We start from the raw sequence: 23,980 nt of genomic DNA on the forward strand, positions 1-23,980 counted from the left end.
GTCGGCAACAAGGCTCACACAGGCACACACAAACGGCTGTTCCGTTTTACTCCCCTGTTTGTACTACATCTTTTGACTTTGGGCATTTTGTGGTGTTTAGGGACAGAAAATAATTGGTTTAGTCCTGTTTCATCGGGAAGTTAGCAGAAAAGGGTATGCTATCGACATTTGTAAAGCTGAAAAACATTCCCGAGAAGAATTTCAAGTTGTCAGTGTATGCTGTTGTCGATTGTTAACATCGTGTGGTACAGATGGGTAAACCGGAACCATGCGTTTTTGTTATTGCCAATATGCTTTTGGATATTCGCAAAAATGGCCGACTTCTGTAGCATTATGCTTTGATGATGATGTTGAGACCATCCAATCACAGCCCCAGAATTCCCCCACGTGTCCATCAGAATAGCTACATAGTATGATATTTAAATGTTTACGTGGCTTGTTCTCCAGAGCTGTGTACAATTTTGTGACATGCTTGTTCAGCTCTTAAAATGATTATAAAGGATGTAACCGAGTGCCGTAACACTACGATCACCTCGGGAGGCGAAGTGCAATCAAACAGGATTGAAAATGTTAGGGCTAATTTCTTAGCCCTATAAAAACTGTTATGCAAACCCGAAGGCTTCCATGAACATACAGACAATCGGAAACCACCAGACCCCATCACAAACAGAATTCCACAATTCAGGCCAACAACTCTGGTGCAGAGTCTGCCGTGAAAGGAGCGGTAGCCTCCCCTGTCACAAGTATATTAAATGGCAAATGGAATTTATTCTCTTTACTTTTTCAATAATACGTCAGTTAAATAATGATACAGATATGTAACAGAAAGTACGATAGTACAGACTGGACACATTCAAACGTTAGAGAACTCGTTTGGTTGCTAATCGATTTGGAATACATTTTAAGAACAAAAGAGGTTGTGTACATTGTAAAATGAACTCTCAAAACGCAACAAAATAAACACAGAATCCAAAAGAGTAATCCGCATGTATAGTCGCCGTGAAGCAAATCAGCAGAAACACATCTTAACAGCTCAGCTTTTATCAAATACATTTAAATCAAAGCGAGCACTGCCAGTTCAAAATCATGTCAAATATTTAGTCAAATCAGACGAAAGAGATAGCAAACAAGAACCAAAACGCGAGAAGAATATATCATTCTGATTACAATAAAGCAAAATATATAGTACAAAAGCTACACAATAATATGGTGTTCAACTTATAATATTATACCTAGGTTCTCTACATTCTACCTAAAACCTCACGTGGTGTATATTCTGTATCAAACCCACACTCGCTATAGTGAAGACTGTCCACAATTCGGAGACGAACAATGCAAGTCAAACTCAAGACAACCCTTTTGGGGTAAGTTAAGTTCAATTTATGATTTGTGTTGTTTTGCTTAATTCGGGCAAATATCACGTATGACTTACACTTTGTAATGAAGCCAGAGGGTCGGACACTGTTCATGTATTTAATGTCCATAATATTGTTTGCCATAATTATTGTTAAGCCTTGTAAGCAAAATAAGATATTCACCACAGGGTAAGCTTATTTACCACGGGTTGTACTGATCATACGTCCAAGATCTACCCTACTGTTCTCTACAAGCAAGGTATTTAACTGAGTCAATGGCAGCAGTTGGACACACATCTACAGCGTCTACAGTCGTCAATGTTTTGCTTTTCTGCTTGGTAGCAGACTCTAACCCCTTTTTCAGCAATGCTAAGGCGGTGTTATGCTGTATTTCTATCCAGCAGTCAAAAAGTAAATGTACGTAACGTTTAAAACGAATTGAAAATGTTCCCCCCTTGAACCCCGGATACCACACTGTTATCCAGTATCTGCGATGGTCACATATGCATTCATGTTACGAGGGTCAAGGTGGGCTTTTTATCAAGTGTATAGCTCGATTGAGACCATCCCTTGACCCAGTCTGATAATCATCGGTCCACGCTATCGCTCATGTCTCTCTGACAGGATGGATAATTGCTACGCGGAGAACAGGGAAAGAAAGTGTCCAAAATCCGAAAGCTATCAAAACAAGAATACAGAGTTATCTCCCATATGTTTTTCGCTAATGTTTCTGATCAAAAGAGGAACGTGATTGTAGAATGGCCGACTTCGAAAGTGATCTCCGTTCTGTTCTTCACAGTTATGATAAAGACATCGTTCTAAGGTCAAAACAAGTCGAAATTTTGAGACTGCTGTGGGAAGGAGACTGTGATATTGTTGCATCACTCCCAACTGGTTACGGAAAAAGTCGTCTGCTCCGTAGCCATTTTGTTATGATCACGTGACAAAGTTGTTTATCACGTAACACTTTCGCCTTATTTAGAGTTGTTTGCACAGTAAATACATCCGCGAGAGATAGCTCGCTTGAAAGTGTAACATAACAATTCCTTTCTAAATTTAAAAATTACACAACACCATGACAAATCATTATCAACGATCGCGAATCTGCATATATCAATAACACATTACGAAAAGCTCTAAATATGTAAAAAAAAAATCGATTTCCTCACCAGAGAAGGAAAACAAAGGCAGCCTGTCAGGGATAAATGAGACCCGAAGGGAAGTAACTCATTTTTACCTGAGTTCAGGATGCCCTTGACCCCAATCCCCCCCACACCACCACTATGACACGTTTTCATTGCTTCAGATGCTGATGGCGTTGGGCACGGACTTGGGGTCCACGTGTGTGTATGGATATTTGCGATTCGAGTTGTCTGTTTCAATGTCATCGCTCAAGTTGGCCAGTGCATCTCTGAAACTGAGAAAGGAGTTCACCTTGATAATTCCACTGCAGGGAAAATAGAGCTATATAGCGTAAAATATTCAAATTCCGATTCATACTGAGGAACGTAAAATATGTTGTGTCGATTGTACAAAAGCAGTTCAACAGGACAAGAAAGATACAAACCAAAACTTGTTTAGTGAGGTTACCGCAGTAGTCATGGCCGCTATTCGTTTTTAACCCGATAATGGTAGAGACCTTGGTAAAGCCACTATGTTCGAACGAGAAGTTTTCAATTCAAATATCGACACAGATTCAAAATAGGTACCATTTAGCAACATTTGCATGCGGAAAAATTATCGATCCCTCGCATATCCAGTGTAGGTAAAGTAGTACGACTAACTTGCGTGTTTTTGATCTCAAGCTATTCCGACTGGAACAGGTGAAAAAATACTTCAATTTACGTGTGGTGTGTAAACATGACCTGAACGCGCACATAGACACCCAGCAATGCTGAGAGACAGCGACTTCTGTCGAGCAACCCCTCGAAACTCACGCCAGAACCTTTCGTTTTGTTGACACCTGCGTCAGTCGGTACGGCCTACCATTACCAGCAAATAAGCCATACACACTTACCTGCACTGGATAGGCAGTTGATAGGCAATAGCCAACACAAACGGCTTTGAGAACGAAGAAAGTTGGAATTGAATGGAACGTGTATGGCTCTTTTAGCTCAAGCACAAACATTTTCAAAATACTTGTGCATGGTTTGTACTGATAATACGTTCATAAATATATTGCACACTGTAAAAGAACCATGGCTTTGACCCAGGCAGCTTGTGCGGTTTGTAATATGTTATACAAAGTCTTATATCGCGCGCGTATCTCCAGACTCGGACTCAAGGCGCAGGGATCTATTTATGCCGTGTGAGATGGAATGTTTTACACAATACATCACGCATTCACATCGACCAGCAGATCGCAGCCATTTCGGCGCATATCCTACCTTTCATGGCCTATTATTCCAAGTCACATGGACACTTTTATCTACGCCTATACAATTTTGCCAGGAAAGACCCTTTTGTCAATCGTGGGATCTTTAACGTGCACATCCCAAATGTAGTGTACACGAAGGGACCTCGGTTTTTCGTCTCATCCGAAAGACTAGCACTTGAACCCACCACCTAGGTTAGGAAAGGGGGGAGAAAATTGCTAACGCCCTGACCCAGGGTCGAACTCGCAACCTCTCGCTTCCGAGCGCAAGTACGTTACCACTCGGCCACCCAGTAATACACATACTCACCGCTTGACAATATGGAGAGCTCTTCCATCGGTGATGGTAGGTACTTCCTCAAAGTCCCCCAGTGACTTTGTTTCCTTATCGCTCAGAACCCTGGTGATCACCATGGTTTCAAGTATGATGCCAACATTTGGCAATGCCTGAACAATGTCGACTTCTGATCGTGCTCTCTGTAATCAGATATAAACCTGAAGATTGTATTTCCCAAATGGAACTTGCAACATGGGCAGACTAAACTTGTGGTTTTTTTCTTCTGTTCTTTGAAATTCGGAACAAGCAACTTGATCCTGATGCGACGTGTATCAATTCATGTTGTTATCCAATCCAAAGAACATCCCACAGAAAAAACTTGCACCACTCCTAACACCTTTACTGTCACCATCTCTAGCACCAAACTCAAAACCCTCCACATTTTGAACAAAGAAAAAGACAACAAGTCGCGTGCAGCAATATATAAACATTTAGTAAGTCTGTGGGCCTGAAATAAATAGATCAACATGAATAAAAAAAACTAAACAGCCAACACCGAGACTACATTTACTACGGCTTTGCTAGCGTAAATCCGAAGACTTGACACGGTTCCAGCTCGTCTTCGCGAAGCATGCGAACGAGTGCCTAAATGACATATTTTCTTTAATTGTGAGAACATTTTCAGATTTAACTTGGCATATATATATAAACCAAAGATTGAGAGAGTTTGAATTCAGGTAATAATTAAGAATAAGTTGTAATCATTTTTGGATTGATTACTGACATTTTAACCAGAAGTCGGATATTTTTAATGGCCAAACTCATTCATTTATTTTAAGCTTCCGAACTGAAATGCAATCTTCGTCGAAGATAGTTTGACCAAAATTTCAATCAATTTGAGTGAAAAATGAGGGAGTGACAGTGCCCCCTCAAGTTTTACTAAAAGCTGGATATGACGTCATAAACGATGATTATGGACAAAGGAGAAAAAAAACTCTGCAAATATGATCTGGAAGAATTTGATATAAAGTTTCATGAATATCGGTCCTGTAGTTTTCTCGGAATCACACACACACGCACACACGCACAACACCACCCTCGTCTCGATTCCCAGTATATGTTAAATAATTTTAGTCAAAACTTGACTAAATTATAGACAAGCAAATAAACACAAAAACTATCATAATCATTCTTTTTTCGGGGACCAAGGAAGTCAAGTAAGCTCAATTGATATCGGGCTGGCCCAAACTAAATGTGTGAATTCAGACACTTTAGTGACCTCATTCCGGACACAATGATATGACAGCATAATGTCATCACCAATAATCCAGCCTACCAGACACTAAGCTGTTACATGTACCTCAAATTTAAAAAAAAACCAGCATAATTTGATGAGATCAAGACTTGTTTCCTTGATAGTTCAGTGAATATTTTCAGTGGTCCTCTCCAGCAAACATATTCGTGATGTGACCTTGAAATTTGACGAAAACACACTAAAATATTGTAATGTCTGAAGATCATCAAAACCTAAAAGTGTGTAAAATGTGGAGGCTCTAGCTTCAAATACATCCGAGAAATTCTCAACGTTTTCATGAAACAAACATGACCCAATTAATTGTGACCAAGAAAATTGACGAGGGTCAACCAAACTGAGGTCATGTCGAGAAAAGCGTGCAAAGTTTCAAAGCTCTAGCTTCAAAAGCATCCGAGATAACATCAACCTGAAGTTTTTTGTCTAACAACCGGCCGACCTAACGCTGCTCATACCTGACACTCTCCTGACTACTCAGGCGAGTCAAAAAAGTGAAGAACAAAGCAATAAATAAAGAGCCTAGCTTCATGAAGTTGTGGACATGAAAGGCATCAACCATATAAACTGATTCTCTTATTATTGCCTTCCCCCCACCCCCCACCCCCATACATACTCACACACTCGCATGAATACACACACACACACACACACACACACACACACACACACACACACACACACACATTGCCGCACCCACTGAAACATCTCTCGCTGCCCTCCCCCCTTTACACCCCCCCCCCTTCTCTATCTCTCTCTCTTTCCCCTCTGTGTCTGTGTGTACGTGTGTGTGTGTCTGTGCTCTCTCTCTCTCTTTCTCTCTCTCTCATTCTCTCTCTCTCTCTCTCTCTCTCTCTCTCTCTCTCTCTCTCTCTCTCTTACCTTTTTGTCCTTGGGCGGCTGTCCCTTGAGAAGTCCGGGGAAGTTGGGGTGAAACCCGTACTCATCATACTGGGCGAAGTTGGCGGCAGCGTGACCCACACTGCACGTGTAGATGATGCTGGTCAGAATGGTGATCAGGTCGTCCACACTCTTCACCTGACCATTGCCGGGCACACCCTGTCACACAGAGAGGTAGTTGTTCAATAATTGCATGGGCTTATTCCTGTGAAATGTGCTGACATTTTTGTTTTATGATTTAGTTTGTCATATTGCTCTGTGGGGAATCCAGGTTAGTTTCATACATAATTTTTAATGTGAAAAAGACAGGTGCATTAGAACTTGAAAATAAAGTTTGTTGTTATCATTTTCACGAGTTTTTATTCTTCTTCTTCTTCTTCCCGTGGGGGACCGGATCCAATTTCTTGGATGTTGAAGGTCCGGCATAACCAGCTGGGGAATAAAAACAAACACTGTAGCCCATGTAACAAATCGAGGTGGTGTATGGGTTTGAGCTTTCAGGTGAAACGTGTAGATTGTCAAAGTAAAAGCCAATCAGGCTGTTTGTTTGATTTTTGGAACCATCGCGGTTCAGTGTTCGGATTCCTGTTTCCGAGGACAACGACTGTAAACGTCCACTCTCAAAGACCCAATTAGTATTGGAAATTGACCCGACGATTTATGGTAATTTTGCAACCAATCTGTGCAATCACACAGTTGCACAACGAAAGGCATGAAACATGATTACATGCTAACAAGTGACTGACGTCGTAGATACGAAGGCACCTCTCTGCATTTTTAGACTCGAAGAAAAGTGACATAAAGTTTACGTTTGACGTCAAATTTTTAATTATGACGAGCGGTCGATTGAACTTGTGACACGTTTTGATGCCATGAACTGCATTCTAAAAATCCGGCTCCCTTTGTGTTATTTTGCGTACTGTTACACTACCAAAATGATGACAAAAATTATGTTTGGTGCCTTGTTGTTAGACCAGCATTTTTGTGTTGGTCCTCGGGGAGCATATCAACCGCGGCCTTCGGCCTTGGTCGATAAAGATGAAACAAAAGACGCTATGGTCCCCCCTTGGACCAACAAAAATGCTGGTCTGCCAACAAGCCACCAAACATCTTGTAATATTCACATTTGGCCAGGGATGCTGATGCACTTTGCTTCTTTCTTTTGAAATTCCTTCTGGGAAACATTATCGTAAGTTTAATCAAAAATACAAACTGACAGTCGTGGCAGTATATTTATTGATAATACTAATAACAGAACAGAACACCTGCTTTTTTATTGGTCCGAGTGGACCATAATTATCGTCTGTTGCCGAAGGCCATGGTTTATAAAGATGTAACAGAATACCCGCTAAATAACTCAATCACATGACATAAAACGTACCTGCAAACCACATCCTCCGCACTCACTATCGCGTTTTGCGGTTAGTTCCTTGGCCCAAGCCTGTATTTCCCAGTCCCCTTGTAGGTCGCCTGAGTTCTCTATTGAGAAATAAAAGTGGTAATAATACACTGGTGCCAAAACAATGAGCAAACCCTGATAAAAAAATCTTATACGCAATATTTGAAAGTTCATCACAATTTATTGATCAGCTAGAATGACTGGATTCATGTTTCAAGTAAAGTAATTAAGCATTGTCCTTTGTTACACACCAAGCTTTGTTTGACGACAGGATCAAAGTGTTTGATTGCTGTTAAGAAAATGGGTCCCAAATGAGAACACCAGGTTTTAAGAAAAGACTTTGAAAATAAAAGGGCACAGAACTCAAAACGGCAAGGTGCCACTATTCAGTTTTGGGCAAGAATGGAAAATATCCATCTGTCTTTTATTTTTCAGAGCAATGGTCTCCCTCAGCGCTCTGCTCAATGTTCTCAGTGAGTGTTATCTCCCTCTGGGTGTAATTATCTCCCTTTATTTTTTTCCGAAGACTGCACTGTAGCCGTTCGAGCTCACACCATCAACCCCACCCCCCACACCCACACACACACCCAAAACCAATAAGCACACACAAAAACACGTTTCCAGTGTTCTCGGACAGACATAGAGATTGTGCCTGGTTTGTTTGCAACTGACTGTCGTTTGTCCTTTGATGCATACACCCCATGTGCTTGCTAACAGTCAGATTTAGATATCGTTCTGCTCACTCGTCTAAGACGAGGCTGTTGGTCTAGTATCAGGAAAACACTATTCCCGGCCCGCATGATCATTCTTGACGATATCGTCACCCAATGTAAAGTCCTTGGCACTGTAGCATTCCTAGAAATTAGGCATGATGACCCCACGCGGGTCTCAGGCCCAACACTTCTAACAGGTAGGGCTTAGAGTGAAAACTCAGCCTTCTCAAACACTGATTAATTTGTCCCCTTTTGACATCACCATTTTAAACGATTTGTTTGAAAACGATGCCACAAGTATGGTAATTTATTAAATCAAAGTGAGTGAATGAGCTGTTAGGCGCTGCTAAATTGTCTCGTGTTTGAATTAAGAAATAGTCCAGAGGCGCCACCTGGCAGCAAGACGGGTGATGCCAACTATGACGAAGCGGTTTTAACCCTTAGGCTGGTTGTCGCGACATATGCCGCGCTACTTTACGTATACTGTCACCTGGTTGTCACGACATATGTCGCGCTACTGGCTGAGTCTGTTTGGTCGGTTCTGATTACCTCCCATGAATGCGAAAACCTATTTGAACGTTTTTCTTTATTTTTCTCTGTTAATTCACCAGTGGCTACGTAACATGTGTTACAGAATTGCACCGGTGTAAGTTTTTTTTTAATACAGACAGACCTGCTTATAAGTAGTTTGCTTATAATACAGCTCCATTATAAGAATGCAAAGAAAACATTGATCCTGCCAAAGGTGTTCTTTGTTATTACTTACAAAAGATCGGATATAAAAAAACAAACTCGCTTATGCCAAAGCTCGCATATAAAAAGGTCGATTCCTTGTCCCATAAAAGACTTTCGCTCGGATAAGAAAGTCTGCTCAGTTTTCAGATCCCAATTTTCTTAAAAAAGGGCTGTCTTCGGTCAATTACCCTAAAGCGAGTTCAGCCAATCGAAAGTATTTCTCAGTTACAAGCAACCCTTTCAAGAAAGGCAAAAAATGACGGAAACCTTGCTGCAAGTTCTGAATATTATCTCGTTTTTCATACAAAAGGAAAATAAAGAGATTCTTTACTGTAATACAGCTTGACGTAATCAGTGGCGTAGGTTTTGATAACGTCATAGACTCGCAGTGCGTCATCCCTGAAGTGGTAGTTTGGCAGCGCAGTGGTGTCCTCCACCTGTGGCAGCATACACCAACATTGTTATTATCGATTCACATAATTTGATACAATTACAGAGTAGGTGCGCAACATTTGCGTGCCGGTGTAATACGAAGAAGTAGAATGTTGTCAAGACTACAGAAGAAGAACGGTGTCACAAATCTAACATCACGCAAACACAAAACGCCGATCTTCAACAAATCCATGATTTACTGATCCAAGTTCAGAGAGCAAAAAATCAACCTTCAAGAAGAGAAAAAGTTCATACGACTCACTCTGTCTGTCTCTCTCTCTCTGTACGTAACGTTAATAACGCTTGATTATATTGAATAAATTGATGAGAATTACCCCTCTTTTCACCAGCTCCACAGGTAGTGTTCCATCCACGTCCATCCTCCACTTAGTCAACCTGTGATCAAAATCACAAGTCAGTTTGCATTAGAAGCGGTATACCAAATACAGTCTGTCCAAAACACATTTAGAGTTTGTGCAAACGCACTACATAAACACAGTTCTGGGCTCACCTGCGTAATCAGTGAGTAAATAAGCACTGTTGAAAAGCACTCTTCTGTTCATTACTCAGGTCCTTTTTCTTACGTTATTCCCTCAAACTGTCTTCTCTGTATCAACATCAACTATCCTTTCCAGACTAACTTTTGCCAAATAAAAATGTAACCACCCAAAATCAACAGCATTCTACTCTGCTCAGTGTTTTCAGAGTTAGTAGGTACCATAGTGTACTCTTACACATTCACTTGCATTCGAGGAAAGCATTGACGAACGTCTGAAAGTTAGGAACTTTCCCACGATGGCTCTTGCAAAGGTATTGAATTGCGACAGGTTTCTTAATCATTACACGCATGTAGCTCAGGCAAACCCTTAGAGTGATTTGTGATAGCTTTTCGTCGGTCACTTTGATCAAGTGCCGAATTTTCATTATCTCCTTTCTCTTCTGTTTTGTTCCATCTTTTGTGATGGAAGGTCTAAATCTTTCAAGTATCCACACGTTTACTTACCGTTTTCTGATGATTTCAAACGATCCTTCCAGGCCAGCGTTCATGATTGTGTCAATGATGCCACCGGGATTGATAAGAGTTTCCCGGGCCTTGCTGCAAAATAAGACCACATTCAATTGTTTATTTCTTTTGTTTAAACAAAGCCTGAGGCAATAGAAAACAAGTCGCGTAAAGCGAAATTAATACATTACGTGAATGTGTGGAACTCGCAGAATGAAACACTAACTGTATGCATGCCAAGATAGCGCTGTCACATTTATCTCAGTAACAAGCTCAAATGAACCGAATTTGCACACGACTGATTTTTGTTAATTGCGAGCTTGTTTTTAATCCAAACAAAACATATGCATATATTAATTTTTTGGAACACAATGCAATCACTTTTAAATTTGATAGCGAACATTTGATTTTAATCACTACTTTGATGAACAAAATTATTAATTAATTTTAAGCTTCCTATCCCAGAGTCCTGATCGACTGACTCAAACATAACTTTCAATCAATTTTATAAAACAAATGAGGGCGTGACAGTGCCGCCTCAACTTTCAATAACGGAAACATGAGATAAAAAAAACTGTCTGCAGGTATCATAATTGAAGAATGTGTGTGTACACTTTTATGAAGATCGATCCAGTAGTTTTCTCAGAATCGCTCCACACAGTATACAAACACACACAGACACAGACAATACACCACCACCCTCGTCTCGATTCATAACTTGACTAAATGTAATAAGAAAGAAAAAACACAACAACAGTGGAAATATATGAGACGATAGTTTTACCCGGTTTTTTTAAACCCTGTTCAGTAATGTATTGGATCCGCGCTTGACGAATGATTGTTTCCGTCTTGTATGTCAAAAGATACGCTTGCTTCAACTTACCTATCGATGGCGATGAGGAAAAGGAAGTGAGGAGCCAGCATCTTAAAGATGGGATGATGCTGAGACAGCTGTCTGTGTGTTGTAACCGCCACCCCCTCCATCAGCAGATGGGTGAACCCTGTACATCAGAAAAATGAACACATTTATGTGAGAGACTGTCTGCTTTATCTAACACACGGGGGGGGGGGGGGGGGGGGGACACTATCAAGAAGAACAACGAAAGCATCGCGACGAATGCAGCAAGTCAACACACAAGAACACATACACAGTCATACATGTACAGTGAGAAAATATCTGAAGCTCCTGCGTTGCGGTTTGTGTCATTTCGCCAATATTATCTCACAAGACAAATCTTCATAATCATGCTATGCAATTACATACTGAAATTATTATTTTTTACCGAGATGTGTGATTGACTGGTGGTAGGCGGCGTCCGCGTTGTTGAACCACATCTTGGCCAGGGTCCAATTCCATCCGTCTTCAGGCAGAAAAACCTGTACACCGCGACTGCTAATGTTAAGAAAGCTGTTTCTGTGCTTCATACAACATACGTGAGACAGACCACCCATTACATAACTAAACAACAATATACTCGCATGTGTGTATATCATGTAAATGAGGTCGTGTCAAACTAGTCTGGCAGGGACCTCATTTTCCACTGCTCATGATGATAAAGTTACCGAGACAAACGTCATTCTAGGAACACTTTTGCGCTTGCTGTTTCCCCTGGAAGAATTTTGAGGAGGTACACGTCACGATATACTTTCTAGAATGACGTATTTTTGCTTTTGACGTCAAAGATTTCACCAGGCTTTGGAAGAGATCGAGGGGCCATAAGACGCGACTTCAATTTTGGCGTTTCGACTGCAAGACATTTGGAGCAAAACACACGAAATTACAGTATGTAGGATAAACAGAATATTACACATGGCTTGCTGTGTGCTATCCCATTCAGGGATGAGGGTGGGGGACCTTTTAACCACTATAGACTATAGAGGCTTGTGGATAACTATATATCAAATGCGAGGCATTTATAAGGCGGAATGTTATCGATTAGGGATTGAAACCATGCTGTAACTTTCTGAGCATGCGTTTTGGGAACTTGCTTACGTGTACTTAGCACATTACAAAAGTGAGCTTAATTTTTGTCAACTGTAGTAATGGCCATACTAATTTTATTGTCAGATTCGAATCGAGAAACTTTTGGAAAATTGTAGAACCTCAACGGTGGAAACTCTTGCCATCATCTGAATTCTTTTGATTTCATTGGATAAAAACAGAGTAAAAATTAATCTTGGCGTTAGCAACTATTATCACCACAATTTTGAACACTCTCCGTAATTTGAATTTGATACAAGATGTCCAGTGATTTTCTTTAGGGCACATGTCCTCTACCAAAGCTCCTCTCGCAAACACACACACACACACACACTCACGCACACACACACACACACACACACACACACACACACACACACACACACACACACACACATACACACACACACACACACACACACACACACAAATGCCTGGCTATGCAGCCGATCTGGTAGCATCGGCCATTTTGGATTCCTAATTAATAGTTTATTTATCAGTACACTATCCAAAGTTATGTCCTCCTTAACTTCGAAGTGGCCTCTATATTTCGTCTGAAAATCAAATAAAAATTGTGAAAAACAAACATTTGTAAGCTCAATGAAATTAGGCAGATTTGTATGAACCCTGTCAAAAGCCTACGAGTTGACATTGTTAATGAACTTCTGACCCTGTAATAATTAAGATGGGAGCGACAGAGACACAGTGCAAAGCTTACCGGGTTGTCCGTTGCAGGTTCCTGGAACAGCTGAATGGCAACAGGCTTGAGCCTGCCATCCTTGCCCTCCTTCTTGTCCACAAAAAACAGGCCTATTGGTGCACACAGCTGTTGGTGTTTTTTTTTTATAAAGAAAAAGGAAGAAATAATTCATAAGATGTATTGCATTTGCTAATTAGAGCAATTGGTTCAATACTTTATTCAGAAACAAATGGGGAAAGTAAGAAGAAAAAGGCTGTGGGAAGGAAGAAAGAAAAAAAAGAAAAGAAAAGAATTATACTTCTACAAGATACCATTGCTTTTCTTGCACGTTTTTTCCTTGTATTTCCAATTGGTGTCAAACAGTAACATATATACCAGTTATTTTTTATTTGACGGAGCTTCGCTTTTGAAGCAAATGCAAAACACGTAAAACCCCACTCGTGCAAATAACACGAGTGTACATGGGAGTTTGAGCTCATGAACGCAGAAGAAGAAGAAGAAGAAGAAGAAGCAAATGCATCTTCGTAGGGGAGGAACAGGCTTTTTTTCATAACCTGTGAAAACAGCGGCACAAAAAAAACCCCAAAAAACAATAACAACAAACAAACAAAAAGCAGCAAAAGCATGGCAAAGGGACCTAATGACAGGACCTCGTCAGCATTCTCACGACACCCCCCCCCCTCCAGCCCCCACGCCCCCCCTCTACTCTCACCACAGCTGTGAACAAACTCCTACAAGTCGAACGAAAGGAAACAATGTTGCTAAACTGTCGTGACATACACGGATAGCCACATCCTACCACATCGGTATATTCAACCGGTAAGCCACCTGTTCTGTCAATCGTTTGTGATGCGACACACGTGTTCACATTTAACTACATACAACCAGTGATTTCACATGTGCGGCGTTTCGAGGTACCTACTATCTCATTCGGCTGCGTATGCTGCTAAAATAAATTAAGACAAATAATTAATTTAAGGATTGTTACCGTGAAGCCCGCTTTGGGTTTAACATCTTCAAGTATCTTCAGATCACAAACGTAAAGGCATTTCTGCGCAATGGCTTGTTCGATAGTCAGCCCTCCAATAAACGGTTTCAGCGTTTCACCAGACACAGCGATTCTGAAAAACAAGGAAACAGAGATACCAGTAAATTCATCAAAAGCCCGAGTAAAATATATTTGAGCTGTACCAAGGTTTTAGAAAATGTTTTTCTGTGCATAGGTACATGTATCGTTTTTCCCCACAATACACAGCAAATGCTTAATACTCACTTTTTGATGTATTCAGGGTCTGTACAAAGCTGGATAACGGAAGGGTTCAGTCCGTTGATTCGTTGATTTGCGAAGATAAAGTCCATCTCTTTCTCTTCGCTGAGATCCCATCTGGTCAGTCCCTATAATCCATGAAAAATAGCAAGGATAAATGTCAACGAGTACGCTAAAAGAGTGTTTAGCCAATCAATCACTAAAAGATCAACACTGTTTAAACACCTAAAAAAACCTTTCATTCTCGATTTATTTTTACAAAAAGTCGCTCTGCAATCAAAACTACCAGTATATTGATATAATACTTCTATTGGAAACTTCGAGGGCATCGTCGAGGATTATAACATGTTCCTTCGTATTGCAGTCTATTCGTGTGATGGAGCAATATCCGATGTAGACCGAGAAATCAATTATAATGTAATTACACCAAGAATCACGAATGCGAAATTGCAATATCAATGTCCGGAATTAACTCTGTCATATTGATGCAAAGAGTTAACAACCTTTCTGGAGAGATGTTTTTCAATGTAAAATTTAAACAACAACGATAACACAAACAACAACAATGACGCCTACGACGACGAACACAACGACAAGTACAAACAAAGGAAAAGAAACAAAGTGCAAAACCTCAGGCTCATTGAAGACTCCTCCGTAGAAGCTTTTCAGGTCCTTCAATGACTTCACTGCGTGTGAGGAATGTATAACTTTTTCGAATACCTCCTGGGTCTCCGCTCCGATAAAGACTTCACCAATTTCCACCTAGAATTTAAATGAAACAGTATATCGTTATAGATGTTCGACGACCAACACATTACTAGCTTCCGTGACATGAATTCGCGTCATTTCTGACCCATAATTATCTGAACGTTACATGTGTAAGAAACATATTTTTCGTTTCATACAAAACTCGACGATACTGTTGCAAACAAAACACGTTCAATCGCCACTTACAGGGTGGTGCCATAAATGTTGCATATCGGAAAACGTTTATCAAGGGGTATATTCGGATCGCTCTGAAGAAAAACGCTATTTAAAGGGAGTGCACTTGCCTAAGACTTTTTGTATTTAGTTGTGTGTCTTTTGCTCCATATAACTGACTATAGTTTGCAAGAAAACCATGTGAACAAAGTCTGTAATAAGTTAATTTGGGATGCTATCAAGTGACGACTGACAGCTAACTCTAGATATCCTTTTAATTGATAGGTGCTGGGAATGATCTGCAGTCTAATTTGAAGGTTAAACCATCAATTTTCAATAATATTATAATTAAGATGTCGGGACTGGGATGTTCAATAAAAACAACTCTTCCTGTGTTTATCTGCCTTTTAGTCACGGCTGTGTGTGTTTACATGGTAGTGAGCAAAACGGGTTTAAACAATCAGTCATAAGTTTCGATTTTTTAACTAGCACAGGGAAAAAAAGCTTTTGTTTTTACATTTATCGATCACGTTTCCATCCAATACATTCAAAAGTCGGACTCAAAAATGGGTAAAAAAACCACGAAATCATTATCGACAGTGTACCTCGACGAATGTAAATTGACGCTCTCACTGAGACTGTCTACATATAGGGTTGTTATTCACTCTTTCTTGCAACTCGAGACGTTTCAACAGTTACGAAATATTCCCTTGGTTTCTCCCATATGTTGTTTCTGTTCACGATTGAGATTCTTTAGATTTGTAAACTGTACAGTAAGTTGTTTACACCTAACTGTCAAGCTTTTTAATGTTCCTGGTCATGTTCATAACTGTACACGCACGGATCGAAAATCTGACAGATAACAGTTATAAACTTCTGGGACAAAATGGTTGCATAATGTTGTCACGATGTGAAATTGTTTGACTAGTTTCGACGAAGCGAAGTTTCGCAGGACTCTCCAAATTTCAGTTTGTAGTATGTCGATCGACCTCGAATATGCAACCCTTACTGCAACCTTCTGTATTTGCATACGTTAATTACGATTATAATCATAAAACAACTACACATGTTTACAGTAGCCCGGGTTTTTCATTTATTTATTTAAACCTAAAGCCATATACATATAATGCATCCTTTCGGTGAACAGATATTTGAGGACTGACTGACGGGGAAAAAATGTCAAAATTGACTTTGGGGCCTCACAAAAATGACGATAGTGTTGTCATGTTAAAGATAAAGTACGTGTCAGATTACCATTGAAGCAACGGTTTGTCTTTGTACTGGAGATGAGGATATAAACTGAAAAAACATTCAAACCACTATCCGACTGATGACTATACACATTCCTTGGTGTTGCCAGCTGAACGAAACTATGCGGTTTGTCAGTTCGCATCTCCCGCCTGAATGTGATTAACTGTGTGCGATATGCCAGGATAGAACCAAATACAATGTTTAATAAGTTCTTACGAAATCAAACATAATGTCTTGAAATTGCGATTGGAAATGAGGATTAAGGGATTTATAATTCCATTCGTATAAGCTAACACGTAAATTTGATATCTTGAGCTAAGATTAAGCGGGGGAAAAAACTGTGAAATACGCTTGTGTAACCCCAAATACATCGAACAAACCATGAACAACACTTGTAACTTAACGGTCAAACGCAAGAGATAGACACATTCACTATCGTCGAAACGGACAGAAAAAACTCTGCATAACTTACTCCGTACTTGAAAGAAAACTCTTCCTCACATGGCATTTTGTCAACCTGTAATCAGTGGAAATTGAAAACAATTAGTCACCGGGAAATTCAAATTCATAATCAATGTGTGTGTGTGTGTGTGTGTGTGTGTGTGTGTGTGTGTGTGTGTGTGTGTGTGTGTGTGTGTGTGTGAATGTGTGTGTGTGTGTGTGTGTGTGTGTATGTGTGTGTGTGTGTGTGTGTGTGTGAATGTGTGTGTGTGTGTGTGTGTGTGTGTGTGTGTGTGTGTGTGTGTGTGTGTGTGTCCGGGCGTAACACGGTTTATTCAAAATGAACCACGCTCCCTATACTAATATATGTGCGTAATTCAAAAGTCAAAGTCAGCCTGCTCTTGCCAGTCTTGTGTGATTGTGTATGTGCGTGAGTGTCTGTTGGTGTGTTTGCTGAGTATTATGGGGAGTAGGTTATTGCAGCACACTGCCTTTTAAATTCTGGACCTTTAAGTCTTCTCGACCTTTTTTTACCTGCGACATTTTGACTCCAGATTTTTTTCCTTCGTCTTTTGTTTTTGTTTTGTTGTCTGGGTCACTTGGTTGTCTCCCAAATTTCCACACGCATCTCTCTCTCTCTCTCTCTCTCTCTCTCTCTCTCTCTCTCTCTCTCTCTCTCTCTCTCTCTCTCTCTCTCTCTCTCTCTCTCTCTCTCTCTCTCTCTCTCCTCTCTGTATATTAACGATCTTCCTTTTAGTATAATGATGATTGTGAACTATTTGTTGATGATACGACCATACACACTTCTGATAAAAAATTAGACAAAGTTTATTTATCATTGCAGAACAGTGTAGATGATCTCATTAATTGGACGGAATATAACCACATGAGTCTTCACCCCCAAAAGACCAAATACATGTTAATTACAACAAGGCAAAAAAGACAAAACATCAAGAATAATCCTCATTCCTTATTAATTGGCAACGATGCAATAGCGGAAGTAGGAGATCACAAAGTTTTGGGAGTAAATATCGATAATAATTTATCTTGGACCCATCATGTTAGATCGTTGTGTAAAACCATGTCGAGGAAAATATATTTGTTGAACAGAATAAAACACTTTCTTGATCCACACTCAAGGTTATTATTTTATAATGCATACATACAAACCATCACGGATTATTGTTCGACCATCTGGGACTCAGCCAGTGCAAATATTTTAAAACCACTGTATAGTCTACACAGACGAGCACTAAAATCAGTTCTATTAAAACAATCCAGTCTTGTTTTCGACGATTATAAAAAACTTAAGATTTTGCCCTTAAAAGAAAGATTTAAATGAAATAAAGGCGTGCTCCATCATAAAATCCTTTCCGGCCATGCACCACGTGCTTCATTACAAAATTTAAAGCCAAACCAAGCGGAAAATTCAACGTCCCCATTCCGCGGATAGATCTCTTTAAATCAAGTTTAGCTTATTCTGGCAGCGTTTTGTGGAATTCTCTCCCGGAATCAGTTCGATTCCCAACAAGTCTCAATACTTTCAAACAACACCTCTCATTACATTTAATGTCAAATTACGAAAAGTCACAGTGATGGAAGACTTCGTTCTGATTATTTTCATATTGATCATATCTGTCCATAAAGCATCAGTTCTTCTTCTTCTTCTTCTGCGTTCGTGGGCTGAAACTCCCATGTACACTCGTGGGTTTTTTTTTGCACGAGTGGAATTTTACGTGTATGACCATTTTTTTTACCCCGCCATTTAGGCAGCCATACGCCGTTTTCGGAGGAAGCATGCTGGGTATTTTCGTGTTTCTATAACCCACCGAACTCTGACATGGATTACAGGATTTTTTTCGTGCGCATTCGGACACCGAGGAGAGTCTGCACACAAAGTTGACTCTGAGAAATAAATCTCTCGCCGAACGTGGGGACGAACTCACGCTGACAGCGGCCAACTGGATACAAATCCAGCGCGCTACCGACTGAGCTACATCCCCGCCCTATAAAGCATCAGTGTTTCATAACGCAAGAATGTATGTATAGCCTACAACGTGTATATAGTCCTGTGAGTAGTTTTTCTGCCTTTTTATTTTTTTATTTTTACTGTCATGCTTATCTTTAGTAATTGTTTTACGTTTGTATATATATATATGTATTTAAGATTAGAATAGTCCCTCTCTGGGCGAGGGCTGGTTGAAAAGAAGCTCGTTTATATTGCTTATGCCACAACCCTCGTAAAATAAAATTTGATTTGATTTGATTTGATTTGATCTCTCTCTCTCTCTCTCTCTCTCTCTCTCTCTCTCTCTCTCTCTCTCTCTCTCTCTCTCTCTCTCTCTATATATATATATATATATATATATATATATATATATATACATATATATATCTCGTTTTCTCTCTCACTCTCATTGTCATTGTGTCTGACCTGCGCTGGCAAACCCGTATCGGGTTGCTTGAACTTGTACTCTTCTCTGGTGTCCTTTAGTGCCTCCCGCCTCTTCTCCTTCGTTGCAAGGTCATCCTTCTGAGGGAGGGATGTGTTCGGGTCAGGGACGATGTCCCAGTGGTGATGCTCCACCATACGGAAAACACTGAAGTTGGCGCTGGTGGTTTTGCTGTTCACTTCAATTCTTTTCACGTAGCACTTTGTTGAAATCCCGGCGCAGAACTCAACCTTGACTATCCTGGCGTCGCTGCCTATAACGATTAAACAATCAATTCAGTTAATTCAATCAATTGTCAGGGACATGTTTGCAATACGGGCAGTTAATTGAATGTATGTATGTGTTTGTGTATGTATGGATGTATGTATTATACCGATTTCAATTGTTTCTTTCACAACTTCTGATATTTTTTTTACAGTACATATATATAAGTATAAATCCGCCTGTAAGGCGACCATTGTAAAAAGGGGTTTTATTGCTACCAGTGCTATATCCGTTGTTTTAAAAGCAATATTAACTAAATGTTGTAATTACGTTTGCTTAGTGACCTACACCAAACAGTCATGGATTGACTTTGAAAATCAGTCAAAATTAAGATATAGGTGTTTTACATGACAATATGTTTACACTCAGTTAAAACAAATATTTGTATCAGTATCGTGGTTGCCTAAAGATTCTTTTTTGCAAAGGTCGGTCCAAGTCTCAAAATAACTTATTAAATTGTGTGTTCAAACGGTAAATCCCAACTTAATGCGATTTACAAGCAATATACTTTGGGCACTGTCTTCTCGATAGCGCATGGGGTCAATGTTGTCAGTCCAATGGAATTGGAGAAAAGGCGCCAAAACTTCGAAAGTGTTGTACAATGGGGGCTTTAGGGCGACATTTGGTCGACCTAAGTAGGCCTAAAGATTTATATATATGTATGTTTGTATGTAAGTATGTATGTATGTATGTATGGATGTATGTATTATACCGATTTTCTCCATCTTTGTCATTGGAACGACGACTTCGGAGCAATCAAAAGGGTCCGGGTACACTGTGATCTCATCTGAAGTATAGTCGCCTTCATCATGGAGAATCAAAGACAAACTTGCTTTGAAAATCAAGGAAGAGACATTGCCACTGTAGACTTTGATGACAAACCCCTCTTCGACTTTTGGTCTTTTATTCTTTTGCTCGTCCCAACTTTGGATGCTTTGTCCTGCATAACAAAAGAAGGCATCACATTACACATCTTTCACTCTCTTCGACTTAATATAAACACTTTGTTTTAGGTATGATGTTTGCACGAGTAGCACCTTCGCATCTTCTAAACGACACCCTGTTTAGCACACCTACCCCATCACTCCTCCACACACACACACACACAAACACACACAGACACACACACACACACACACACCCACACACACACACATGCACTCACACACACCAGGTTATACTTCGATGTGTGTGTTACTCAGTAGGGGATAGAAGGAAAGTCCACGTGCAAGTGCGGTAGGGAAGGTCACATTTCAGACCTGATTTCCATGATTGTGCTACTGCACTGGCACAAATCTGTCAATTTCAATACATATTGTGCATCTGTGAACACACACACGCATGCGCAGACAGCCTGTGTGTAAACTACGAATGAGGTCACTTCAGTTAGGAACTTTGATAGCCGAGATGTGTCATATTTGACCTGTTCAAGTAGTATTTGTTGTGCGAAGTTTATGAAGAATGAAAATACTGCCTCTTAGAGCATATTTTCCCAGGAAAATATTTGCTTTTTGCCTTTACAAGCTATTCTCTTTGATCGTAGCTTCCCTTATCAACAACAGTCTGGGTAGTTTCCCTTGCAGTGGCTTTGTGTCAATTTCGGATATAGGTCACTTCAGTTCGGTTCTTTGATAGCCGAAATGTGTCATATTTGACATATTTCAGAAGTATCTGCATTAAAAAAATGTTCTGAAGAATAAATATACTGTCTCTTACAACATATTTTGCCAGGAAAATATTTGCTTTTTGCCTTTTCAGGTTATATTATCTATGGAAATATTCTCTTTGATCAAAGATTAGCAGATTAGCTTCCCTTGTTATGAACAGACAGATTAGTTTCCCTTGTTAACCTTGACATAATAATCATTATGTTCGAATGTAGGTAATTTCGGTTGGATTATTTGAATGCATCAATGCGTAATAATTGACATATCTATGAAAATTGGGTTCATTTCGAATTTCAAAAAATGAAAAAAAGTTTGTCATAGTAGACTAGAACAAGCAAGAAAACTACTCAGTTTTGACCACTAGACTAGTGGACAGAGTAGCATCCCTTGTCACAATTGTTAATGTCTAAAAATACAAAAAACAAAATGCTTTAAAATTTAATCAAAATACATGTACAGAAACCCGTTCTAAAAATAATTTCACTGAATTTAACGATTTTTATTTTAGATAATGTATCTATTGGAATATAGAGCGATGTTTTCAGTTATAATTAAGGATGTATCTACTTTCGGTTTTTTTTCTCCAGAATAACTGCAAATAGTCGTGTTTGCTCGACAGGTGTCAAAATGCAAACGCTGTATTCGGATGACTTGCCACTTGTGGTAACAGATATAAATCATCGGACTTCAAGTTCAAGAAATGTGTTTTTGGACAAAAGCTCTTCGAAACCAGCAAGTGGGTTACAAGCTCCGGGTAGGGAACAAGAACCCTCCAGTTCCAACGATGACATCCATCATCATCATGATCATGCAGCCATTGCAGGTAGTACAGTGATGAAGACCCAGATCATCAGTAATAATAAAGGCCGTGCGTGGCTGGAGATCCGGCGAGCCGGTTACGGAGTCCCCAATTTCGCGGACCGGTGTCATGCGCACAGGCTTCTCCTGGTTTCAGATAACGCATTCAATATAATATATATATTATATATATATATATATGACATATATACCCACGATGTTGTATTCTGTCAAATTAAATAAGTACAGACGCATTTAGTCTAGATCAAACAAGAATTCGGACAGGCCAAGGCACGTTCAACAAATCCAAGAAATCCCCCCACCCCCACCCCTCATCACCCCCCTCCCCCATCATCCACCCCCACCCCCCTCCACCCCACCTCCAGCTCAGTTCTCATGAGACGAAGAGTACGTCTTCAGTGTCTCACACAGGAGAACGACAACACCTACGCAGGTTACAGTCGGCGTCATCATCAAAGGTGAGAAGATAACCTTCATTGTGGACACCGGAGTGTCGGTCAACATCCTGACAGGCTTTTGAATTTGATAGCATTCACCCAAAATCGTCGTGATGCAAGCTGAATACATCTGCGTCTAGTCCACCTATATACACCTACAGATCATGCATGTACTGCGCTTCCGGTACTAGGCCAAGCCACCCTTATGCTGAGGTACAAGGACAATAAAACCTCTGCCCTCTTCTACATCGTAGAGACCTGAGAATGTGAGATGGAGTGGTTGGCAGCAACCTCATGAGTGGTGACACTGCCCAAAAGTTCCAGCTCATCAGCTTTGCTTTCTCAGCTTTAGGGGACATGATCAACGGTCTAGGCACTGAATCAGTGAATACAGCAATCTATTCATAGGCAAGACGATGGACGTCAAAGACAAGCTGTACGCTGATGAGTCAGTACAACTATCACTACAGTGCAACCCCGTTGATGCAGGAAAAGGAGAAGAGATTGGTTTTGGAGGCGCTCAAGAAACTCGCAGAGATAGAAGTGTCCTAGTTTAGTGCCTAGTTGAGGACACCCTGTAGATAATTAGATGCGTAGGGGGTTAGGATTGGAGGTTAGGCAGGGAAGATTGGGATAGAGCGCTTGTCAGTGAATGGTGGTGTGAAGTGTGCTTGTGCTTTTGTTGCATTACTTAGTTTAAGAAGATTTTGGATACCTATCAACAACTTTGGATTACCCATCAACAACTTTACTTTAGACTATTTTTCTCATTCTTCAGCGTGACTGTGCAGTGCTGTGAATTCATACGGATTTTGTGACTTGTGTTTATCTATTCCTGGGACGTCGAGAGCATGTACTTTGCTTCATTGAACCATTGGCATACTGACTGTTGAACTTGAAACCAACTGAACGGGGTTTGTGTCGAAGTGTGTTTGCGCTGAGTGAGAGTTGAGACTGAGGCAGTGAGTGTGTTATTGTGTGTGTCAGTACAGTGTTCTGATTTGATTTATCCATGATTTGATTGTTTACTTTTGGTTAATAGCAACATTTCTGGAAGTTTACTTTGTGTTCTGTGGTGTGATTCGTCCGAGTGCGAGACAGCCTTCCCCAAACGCATCAGTGCGCAAAAGAGTGTGCATGAGTGTAACGCATCAGTGAGCAAAAGAGTGTGTATGAGTGAAACGCATCAGGGAGCAAAAGAGTGTGTATGAGTAAAACGCATCAGTGAGCAAAAGAGTGTGTATGAGTGAAACGCATCAGTGAGCAAAAGAGTGTGTATGAG

At 40.2% G+C, this 23,980-nt stretch overlaps 1 protein-coding gene and 1 long non-coding RNA gene across 2 annotated transcripts in view; one reads left to right on the forward strand and one right to left on the reverse strand.

Annotated features, from left to right (window-relative positions):
• The window catches only part of LOC138968794 (uncharacterized), a 379,269-nt gene that overhangs the window by 342,862 nt on the left and 12,427 nt on the right, over nucleotides 1-23,980 (forward strand). The gene's annotated exons all lie outside the window — the stretch shown is intronic.
• The window catches only part of LOC138968792 (allene oxide synthase-lipoxygenase protein-like), a 141,112-nt gene continuing 119,617 nt past the window's right edge, over nucleotides 2,486-23,980 (reverse strand). Inside the window, exons 3-17 of the mRNA XM_070341436.1 lie at nucleotides 20,488-20,715; nucleotides 19,493-19,764; nucleotides 17,090-17,134; nucleotides 14,452-14,573; nucleotides 14,167-14,299; nucleotides 13,197-13,304; nucleotides 11,781-11,874; nucleotides 11,381-11,498; nucleotides 10,498-10,590; nucleotides 9,830-9,890; nucleotides 9,394-9,499; nucleotides 7,597-7,694; nucleotides 6,198-6,374; nucleotides 4,040-4,206; nucleotides 2,486-2,772 (exon numbers count right to left, since the gene is read on the reverse strand). Coding sequence (XP_070197537.1) covers nucleotides 2,658-2,772; nucleotides 4,040-4,206; nucleotides 6,198-6,374; nucleotides 7,597-7,694; nucleotides 9,394-9,499; nucleotides 9,830-9,890; nucleotides 10,498-10,590; nucleotides 11,381-11,498; nucleotides 11,781-11,874; nucleotides 13,197-13,304; nucleotides 14,167-14,299; nucleotides 14,452-14,573; nucleotides 17,090-17,134; nucleotides 19,493-19,764; nucleotides 20,488-20,715 — 1,937 coding nt within the window. The 3' untranslated portion in view covers nucleotides 2,486-2,657. The remainder of the gene's footprint in view (nucleotides 2,773-4,039; nucleotides 4,207-6,197; nucleotides 6,375-7,596; nucleotides 7,695-9,393; nucleotides 9,500-9,829; nucleotides 9,891-10,497; nucleotides 10,591-11,380; nucleotides 11,499-11,780; nucleotides 11,875-13,196; nucleotides 13,305-14,166; nucleotides 14,300-14,451; nucleotides 14,574-17,089; nucleotides 17,135-19,492; nucleotides 19,765-20,487; nucleotides 20,716-23,980) is intronic.

The sequence above is a fragment of the Littorina saxatilis genome, linkage group LG6 (assembly GCF_037325665.1).
Source record: "Littorina saxatilis isolate snail1 linkage group LG6, US_GU_Lsax_2.0, whole genome shotgun sequence".
Lineage (NCBI taxonomy): Eukaryota > Metazoa > Mollusca > Gastropoda > Littorinimorpha > Littorinidae > Littorina > Littorina saxatilis.